This window comes from Dama dama, chromosome 11 (assembly GCF_033118175.1).
Source record: "Dama dama isolate Ldn47 chromosome 11, ASM3311817v1, whole genome shotgun sequence".
NCBI lineage: Eukaryota > Metazoa > Chordata > Mammalia > Artiodactyla > Cervidae > Dama > Dama dama.
In genome coordinates, this window is record NC_083691.1 from 40,442,769 (window position 1) to 40,452,500 (window position 9,732).

At 46.4% G+C, this 9,732-nt stretch overlaps 1 protein-coding gene and 1 long non-coding RNA gene across 3 annotated transcripts in view; one reads left to right on the forward strand and one right to left on the reverse strand.

Moving 5' to 3' along the window:
- Positions 1-2,694: 2,694 nt before the first annotated feature.
- Positions 2,695-5,807, forward strand: LOC133064732 (uncharacterized). Its single transcript, XR_009694697.1, has 2 exons — positions 2,695-2,996; positions 3,308-5,807. It is a non-coding gene; the product is annotated as an uncharacterized LOC133064732 (long non-coding RNA).
- Positions 5,808-6,470: 663 nt separating this feature from the next.
- MEIS1 (Meis homeobox 1) overlaps positions 6,471-9,732 on the reverse strand; it is a 142,974-nt gene continuing 139,712 nt past the window's right edge. Inside the window, exon 12 of one of the 2 annotated variants that reach the window (XM_061155176.1) lies at positions 6,471-9,104. In XM_061155176.1, coding sequence (XP_061011159.1) covers positions 8,821-9,104 — 284 coding nt within the window. In that variant the 3' untranslated portion in view covers positions 6,471-8,820. The remainder of the gene's footprint in view (positions 9,105-9,732) is intronic. The other variant, XM_061155177.1, reaches the window with a different exon arrangement.

The window sequence follows — 9,732 nt, forward strand, 5'->3', positions numbered from 1 at the left end:
AAATCAGAGTATTATGCTAAAAAATGCTATCTCAACTGACAAAGCCCAAAGTTTTATTTTCCCTCTAATATTTTATGTTAACGACAAGACACCATTTATAGTAAATATATGCGTGGCTGCATATCCATTTCAGTTTGAGCATTTTCAAAGAACAGAAGTGCCAGAATATTTAAATAATACAAAACATATATTATTTCAAAGTGATTTGACAGAATTCCTGGGAAATAACACTTGTTCAAAGAATATGCCTTTTAGAGAAATGTTACATGGTGGTTCAACACAATTAAAGCTTTTTTTTAGCTTTATTATTAAAGTTATTTTTCCAAGGGGAGTATTTTTGCCCTTTGTTTTGCTATCATTCGATTTAAGGTTTTCTGTCAAGGTGTCAAATTACCAGGACACACTATTTTATTTAACTAGTCCTCACTTTCTTTTATGGTGAAGACTTTTCATCTGGATCTTTTTATTTAAAATAGATGTATATTGTTAAGAAATTATTTCTAGAACTTTAAAAATAAACAACTGGTCTTCGTCTTTTTTTTTTTTTTTTTTTGGTAGTCTTATTAACAGGGAAGAAGTCATCTTCAGAGGACTGGAAACTTTTCTTTTTGATAATAAAGTCTTGCAATGTTTAAAATAGCTCTGCTTAATTTTGTCTTTGAAGGATTCACTTATCCTAATGTTTGATATGATGAATTAAAACTGTTTCCATTTTTCCTCTTTCCACAAATTAAAATGAGAGCCAAACCTGGAATACTTGTTTCCTTTCTAAAACCTTTCAGCTAAATGTGAGCTAAGTTGATGTCCACTCCCTCCATCCCAGTTACACAAGCAGTTTTCACTGTGACAGTCCTATAATGCATTTAGTTTAAAATTACACTTGGACCTCTCCTCCTTTGTATTTTTTTCATTTACTTCAGTGCAACAAGATGACTTGATTTTCTTGGGATTACATGAACTCCATTCAGTGTTACTGGGACATTTCTGCTCAACTAAATACTTGCCTTAATAGACAAATGAACTTCTTTTTATTTGCTGGAGTTTGTAGACGGTTTTAGACACAGAGAGTGCAACTGATTTAGTTATTGTTGTTGTGAGAATCGAACAGACACAAAAGTCATTTATCTAAAACGAAGAGATATGACTCTGTAAAAGGGAGAAGCAAGGGCAGAATCATGGGGAATTATTTCAGTTTATAGCTCTTATTAATTAAACCGGATGTGGTTTTATTCTTTAGCACCGACCTTGTTAAATTCTCCCAGATACCTCTTCCCCTTAGCCCATTTTTTCATTCTTTAGATAACTTGCGTCCCTTGTTGATGGGGGTTGCTTTTGCTACATTATATCAGCAAAATTGCGGTGTAAAATTGCGTGCATTTTCAGACGGTCGCATCCCCGCACCCCTCCCGGAAAAAAAAGGAAAAGAGAAAGAAAAAAATGCTTCTCCCATTCAGATTTGGCATCTTGTTTCGTTGAAATGCGAGACAGGTACTTGATTTAGCATTTAAGCAAAAGGTTACACAAACCGCGTTTTAAAAAGTGTTGGGATGTCCGACAGGGTCAGCCCCAGATCAGATCATTTTTTGAATGCAGACCTAAAGATAATGAGTACTTGTTGTATTAAAGGGGACAAACAGTACTTTGGCTTCCTCTGACCCCAGAATGCACGGCTCGGTTTCATTGATCATCCTCCTTTATGAGATAATGCAATTACAAACATCAATAAGGGGCTGCAAGGGGAATCATTATGCGGTGACAGTGATAAATGACGGTGCAGAAATAGCATGCTTTTTCCCCCCTAACAATCCAGGAGCCCAGGGGCTCCGGGGGCTGAACACAGTCGCCAAGGAAACAGATGACATCCCAAACGGCACCAAAGGAAAAAAAATGAACAGTCTTTCTTTGCCTTTCACTCTTTCCCGTCTTCCAAAGAGTTAGTTTTGGCTCAAGCAGCAGCTGCCACACAGGCATTTCGTTATTTCAGACATTAAAGACTGCAGCGGGCGGTGGGAGTCTCCTCCTCTTCCATCCCCACCCCCACTAGATAACACACAAAGCTCGCTGTTCACGGTTTAGGACTACCTGAAAACGCACGTCTTGAAAATCAGATGGGGGTGGTGGTGGTGAGGGAAACGGGGTTCACAACAGCCTTTGCGTTGTGTTTTTCCCGCTTGCACGATTGTCGGATGGAAACTGAGTCTGCAGAACAAGCTGGCGCCTCGTGGGTCTGCCAGTAAGGACGGGGGCGCGTGGCTCGCCTCCATCTCCCTGCGGTGCCAGACGCTGCCCAATGCCAAGGCGGGGGCGGGGGTGGTATTGGGGGGGTGGGAATGGGGAGCAGGCGGCTGCTAGGGGTGTTTGCCGCTTCGCTGGCTTTCTTTGAGATGGAATTATCAATGGGCGCAGGGATCTCCCCTAGATCGAGGAATCCGGCTGTTTAAAGCCCCAGGGTGCCTCAGCAAGTGGCTTCAATAGGGCTTCGCTGAAAGATCCCCATCCTCGCGCGTCCTGGGCTGGTGGCTGAAGTAGGCGGGCTCGAAAAGGTGATGGGTTACCCGGACTGCGTGCTAGACCTGCATGCCTCGGACACTAGGAAGGGAAGGGGAATTCGCCACTTTGCGGGGGAAGGAGGAGGAAGAGAGAGCAGAAGTGCAAGGCGGGGGGGGGGGGGGGGGGGGTGCTCCCCAAGAAGAAAACAGAAAGGAGGAGGAAGAAAGCGAGCGAGCGCAACCCCACCCTTCGAAAAGGTCGCCGTCCTTAAGAAAGCAGACACGGGGTTCCCTGATCCCTGCGGGAAATGCCCCGGCGTGGAACGCGCGACCCGGGCGCTGCCTGCCCTGCCACTCGCGGCCCCCGCCCTGAGGAGCCGGGTGCGCGGGTGCGCGAGCAGGTGACTTTATTCACTGCTTCCCCAATCGGAGAGGTCCCGGGACTCGTTTTCCGCCTGGAGATTAAGATCATTGCTCGCGTAATGAACTTAATGCTTTAGGGTAGAGGTGAGTGTGTCTGCGAGTGGGCAGGGGTAGGAATTACCGACCCGATCGATGGGAGACTGGCTTAAAACTAAATCCCTTTTCTCCAGGGTTTCAGCGCCTAGGTTTCCCAGCGGTGGGCTGAGCGCGCCGGGCAGGTTAGAAGGCAGGGCGTGGAGGAGCGACCCCAGGGCTCGGCCCGCCAGAACTGAAACCCTGAAATGCCCATCTCCCCACCGAGACCCCCGGGACACCCGTTTTTACGGCAAAGGCTCTTAAAAGCTCCAGCGTGGGCGAACTGATTGCTCAATATGTTGTTTGTTTTTCCTTTACAGCTCTTCCTTGGGAGAGAATGTGACGGACTGGTTGTCAGGCTGATTGGGCCAAAAAGAGATATTCTCCCCAACCCCTCCTCCCGCCCCTCCCCGCCATCAGCTACTCCCTCAAGGGGCGATTTCCCACACTCTCTTCTTCACCGCCCTGTCCTGGGCCTTGGGATTCCCAACCTCGTGTAGACTCTGCACCTGGCTACCTAAGTGCCACGAGATGCCCCACAGTCAAGTGGGTGAGGGTGGTCAGGGAGAGGGAAGTGAAACGGGGTGACATGCCGGGCCATACAAGCACCCCACGACCCAGTTCCACGCCACTCCACCCGGCGTCCAAGCGCCTACCAGGGAGCTCCGCATCGTCAGGTTTTTACTGTCTATACATCCGAGGGCCTGCTGGGATCCGGAAGGCTGGGGAAAGTCTGCAGAGGCTTTAAAGTGATCCCGAGGAGCTCCTACCTAAGGCGTTGAGTGCTGCCCACGGCTCCCCCACTGCGCCTGGCGGGTGCTGCCCGGGTCCCAAGTGCCCCCGGGCCCCAAGCTCTCGCAGTCCCGCTCCCAGAGTCGCGGCAGGACTGACCCAAGAGTCCACCAAGAAGCCTCTAGCCCACCGAGTCGAGCTGTTTGGAGAGAACGGGGCCCGGAGTCCCCCAGGAGGTGCCTCTCCACAACCTTCTGAGCTGACACGGGGTCGCCTCGTCTCCAGAGACGGAGTCTGCAGTCCCCTTAGACTTGACTTTTCAGTTGGGTTGGGGAGGGGATAGGAGGTTAGTGGAGGTGCCGGAACCGCCCCCTTTCTCCCCTCACCCCCCGCCCCCGGGGGCTCTGGGCTCTACGCAGAGACCTGTCCGCCCTGCACCTGCCGGGGGCCAGGACTCAGGGTTAGGACTCAGTGGCAGCCGCGTTCCAGCCCGGATCCCCTCAACTGCCGCCGCAGCCCGAAGGATCTCTCGGCGCGCGGAGGCCGGCCCAGCCCCAGCCCCAGCCCCAGGCCACAGGCATCTCCCTCCTGCCCGGCAGCAGACTCGGGGGGCGCTGCACTCGGCAATGAAGCCTGAGCGCAAAGTCTGCGCGCCGCGTGGGAGACGCGGGCGGGAGGGGGCGCGTGGCGCTGGTGTTTTTTCTTTTCAGAACCTTTCGACTTCACTACAAAGTTTCTTCGTAGGCGCCTGGGCCCCGGGGTCGGAGCCTCCCACCGCCGCCCTTTCCTCTCCCTCCTCCCGGCCCCCTGGAGCCGAGCGAGCCGAAGCCTCCGGCTGCCGAACTTCACCTCCCCCTGCGGGGACCCCGGCGCCCTGAGCGCCGCCCTCCTCACCCCGTCCCCAGGCTCCGCGGGGGTGCCTCTCCCCGGGGCGAAGCTCGCCGGCCGGGCGCACTGGAAGGAGACACCCGCTGCCTCCCGAGGAACTCCTAATACCATCCATACAGCTTTAATGCGTTTATAATTCGATAAGTGATTTCAATTTGAAATTGTTAGTAACTAATTTTATGGGTAATTTTTCCACATCAAATATTTAAGCATCAGATTAAGGGAGCCAGTTCCGACACAGGATAATAAGGGGGTTTCCCCCCCACCCCCCGCGGTCCCCCGCCTCCCTCGGATTCCTACCGAGTCGTTTTTCCAAATCCCCAAAAGATGGCAGTCGAAGCCGACATTCTTCTTTTCCTGCGGCCCTGCGAAGGGAGGGGCAGAAAGAGGGAAGAGGGAAGGAGCGAGAGAAAGGGGGAGTGAGGGAGAGAGAGGCACAGGGATAAGGAAAGATACAAGAGAAAAGAGAGGGAGAAGCTAGACGTTGCACGGACTTTTCAAATGCCATTCTTTCACACAAGTCTAATACAGGCAAGAAGCAGTGGTGAATTTCCTGGAAATGTCCTGGCAGAAAAGAAAGCCAAAAAACGTGCCTTGTGGGCTCAGAGCAGAGGATGTGAGAAACTCAGCACTTTCAGGCTAACCCCTCCGTTCAGAGCAGAGGCAGGAGAGGGGAGCCTGGCTTTTGGGTATTTCTTTGTATTTAACATTATATGCATACTGTAGAACTCAGAGGCTGTTTCCTCCACAGGACTCTGCCAGTTACCTAATGCGGGGTGAGGAAAGGTGATGGGTGGGGGGCGGACTGCAGTGGGCGGAGGGGAGGCTGGGGCCAGAAGCGGATGAATTGCAGACCAGTTGCCAAAACTTTTTTTTTTTTTTTCCCTGCTGCTGCTGCTGCGGCTGCCTTTGCTGCTGCCTTTGCTTTGAATGTGGGTAACTAGGAAACAGCAAGCCGTCTGAGAAGACGGAATTTCCAACGTGTAAAATGTTCTTAACGGAACCATTGAGCGAGTGCAATAAGGCGTGAGGGGGAACTAATCTTCCCATTTAAATGTTTGTGGCAATTTTATCTAAATGAATTTTAATGCTAAACGAGGGTAATTCCCCATTTGTAGCGCGTTTACTTCTCTTTCCTGTGCTTCTAAAGCAGTCGAACATCATGCAATGAACAATAACAATAAAAATACTGTCAAGGCATATTATTCATTTCGAATGTGTTATAATTACAGCTGATTAAATATGATAGGAGATTTCCTTAATTTTTTCGGAAAAATATTTAAATCATATTAAAAAGTAGTCTCATTCAACCGGCGCGCCCCCTCCCCAAATAAAAATAAAAAGCAGGTACAATTGCGTGCCCTTGTTTAGAAGAGGGCGTTTTGTTTTTGCCTTTTAAGAAACATCAAAAACGCTCTCAGCACCTCTATTATTTCCCTCTTTCGGTTTAAGTGTCCTCAATAACCTCCGAGCTGGCTCTGAAATTTACAAGAGGAAAAGCTAAAATAGCATTAAGGGGGAGGTGGGGGTGTCCAGGCAGGGGGAAAAAGGACCCGCCAGAGAGCAAGGCTCTCACAAAACAGGCACACAGAGGGGGGAACGCAGGGAAAGAACACAGTTTGTTTTATTTTTTTTCTAATTCACTGAACACTAATGATCTTGAGTCTTCATAGCCTCCATATTCCCTAATTCTTCTTCACTGGGACCCCTCTCCTTCTCCCAGGGCCTGCCCCCACCGCCCTCCCTCCGTCCTCCCCTCCCCTTTCTTTCCCTCCCCCACCCGGCAAGAGCTTCCTCCAGAATAAAGACTGAAAATAACCAACTCACCCAGGCATGTACTGGAGAGGAGGGGCAAATGGCTGGTTAGTTTATAAAGTTTATTATTAATTTTGAAAGTAAATAAATGGTTGTTAACGGCTAGTAACCACCTATCAAGAGAGAATTATTCCACGAATATGGACTGTTTATGTAGACGAAGAACTGCCACTGGGTCGGAGTGGGAAACTGAAACAATCCCCTAGACGGGGTGGGGGCGGGGTAGGGCGCTGCGTGCGAGGCTGCAGAAGGTCGAGCCTCGCTCTCTTTCTCCGGATCCACGTGTTTAGGAACCAGGCCCCATAAACAAAAGGTGAGAGAGTGCACGGCCGCTCCAGCAGGTGAGTCAGTCAATCACACGCCACCTAGTAAACCCAACCCACAGCTGGTTTCTCTTTTCAAATAGAAAATAGAATTGTTCAGGGCGGGTTTATAGGGTGACACGGGCCTGAATGTCAGGCTTGAGTTTAAGGCACTCTCCTTCGACCCATCCTTTGTTTACAAAGCAATCACTACTAAAAGCCAGATTTTTTAAAAACGAATCTGCCTTAATTAAAATATTTGTATATTTTCCTTAGCTTTGGGAAGCACTTTTTATAGCCGCAATTTTATTTCAATAAAATTATAAGCTATTCCAGCTTAAACATGTTATTTTGTACCATTTAGCTGGCTGCCATGCCGAAATTCTGTACAGCTGTTCTGGAAAATTGGTTAATAACCAGTTTGATCCAATGAGAACATAGAGCATATTTATAAAAATTAGATTTTTGAAGTCTGGTCTCTTCATTCATGTAGTTAATTTCCTAATAAACATATACTGCTCATCCTAGGTAACATCCTTAGTGAAAGATGTAACTCAGTCCTTTAGGTTTACCATCATGTACAAGAATAATTTCACTGATATTAGATGAGTAATTCTGTTGGCTGTAATCTGAGTCTGCAGTTAGCTTAGTGCCCTCAGGCCTTAAATTTGCTGATATTAGGAGTTCATTAAGTCAGCTTAAAGAAATCAGTGACTATTATTAAATAATTTATTTTGTGGTTCAAATTTTCAAATGCATATATATCTTAGGGAGCTAAAATTATTTTTTATATTTACTGCATTCATCATGAAAAATTTGGGGGGCAGTAAACAAATTTTTCAAGCAGTGGAGTCAGCATGACAAAAATAATCTTGTTTTTATTTTAGATTCAGATTTCATTACTGCACTCAAACGACTACAACTGGGCTTGGCATTATTATACAATCCAAACTGTTTCCGTCAGAAACGCTAAGACTCAGTGTGCAATGATTGTTATTAATAATTAGCTCCTTGGTTTCTTGATAGAAAAAGGCTATCAACAAGCATTTGTTTATCCACAACAAAAAGTATAATTAGCTTATCCCACTTAGTAAATCTTGTATGCATGCCAACTCATACCAAACTGCTACTTTTACAAAAAAAAAAAAAAAAATTTGCAATAATACAGTTCATTTTTCCAGTCCTTTTTGCACAAAATTTATTTACAATGTCTACATAAATGCTCCAAGGTGGGACTATGGAAAAATACACACATGACCGATGCTTTGCTCAGAAATAAAGTCAACATATTAAAAATAAATCTTCAGTCTATGTTTTTGAGCTGCATGAAACAGGAAGTGATGTATAAGGTGGTGGTTGTTGCATGGGGACAATGATGCTTGATGTGACAATTAGGCTTCTAAACACACGGCCTTTTGGTTTCCATGCCTCCTCCTACCAGTCTCCTTAAGACACTGCCTGCAACAGCTGATTAATCATTGTTGATGACTGCAGTTTTTCCCATCCTTCCCGATTTACATCTGTTCAGGCCAATTCAAATATGGTGAGTAAATGAATTAGACATGCAAATTCAAGCCCCAGGCTAGAGAGAGGGAGAGAGAGAAAAAGAGAGAGAAAGAGAGAGAGCGCGCATGGCTGAAATCCTAGGCGAGAAGAAAGATTCTTCTGCCTGATAGTTATTTTAATGCTCTAAAAATCCTGCAAGTCAGACCTTCCTGTCCCTTGCAGGATAACTGTAAGGCTTTTTAATGTAAGGAGGCTTCTGGAGGAAGTGAAGAGCTATGGAAACAACACACATAGTGTGGAAAAATTTCACATTTTTTTTAAAAAATCTATAAGAAACAACGTAATATGGATAACAGTATAATAGCATTTACAATAGTTCACTCTTTGTTCTCTTAATGTCTTATATAGTTATTTAGCATGTCCCCCAGATTGACTTCGGTTGATATTTCCTGCTTTTTTAAGAGTCCCTATGAAGAATTAGGGATGCTCCTTGGTCCAAAGTAGATGCCAAGAATGGAACTCCACAGTCATTGCAGAAAAAACATGATTTGAAATCAGTCACCATTGCAGACAATGCATATTCCCTTAAGCTACTGAGCATGAATGTCCATGACTTGTCCACTCATTGTTGGGTCTCCTGTATTAAGAACCGTGGGGCTTGATGCTGACATTGGCATTCCAGGGTGGGGCGGTCCTCCATGCATCATCACTGTTGGGTGGTGAGGGTGTCCAGGAATGTACGTATGCATGGGGGGCCCATGACGCAGCTGAGCAGGATGGGGGGGCATCTGGGGTTGGGTATAACTTGGCTGTCCCATACTCACACCCATTGGACCACCCCGGGCTACATACTCCCCTGGCATACTTTGCAGCCCTGTAGAAATTCAAAAGAAAGAAACAAAAAGAAAATATTATGAAAAAGCAATAGTGTGGTTCTGGCTATGGCAGTCCTATGAAAGCCAGGGAACACTGTGATTAAGGGAACATGGCTCTGTGAAGTAGTCTTTCAAGTCATACTGAAGAAAATAAAATGAGAAATGTTGTGCTGGAAACTCCCATTTTGTGACTGTTTTCCTTTTATGTGACTGTTAGTCAGGTCTGCCTACTGAGGTCTTATTTATTAAAAAAAAAAAAAAAAAATGGAACTCATTTGAGGTATGGTCTGAAGAAGCTCTGAACATTCTCTACCAAGCGTGCAGGAGTACACGACCTGGTCACAAAACATCTCACACGAAGTAAACTAGATAGGCTCACTAAAGTTGATTACTTAGCAAAAACTGTACTTCTAAAAACGAAACCAAAAACCCCTAAAAACAATAACAGTTATCAGTGAATTCCTTCCTCAGGGTTTCTTAGAGCTGACGAAAGAAAGCCTTCACAAAACCCTGTCCACCTTACAATGATTTTTGAGAACAATAAGAAAAATTGGACCTAAAACAATACCCCTCCTGCTTTGAGGGGCCTCTTGTCTTCTGCATGGATTGCTATAGTTGATGGAAACT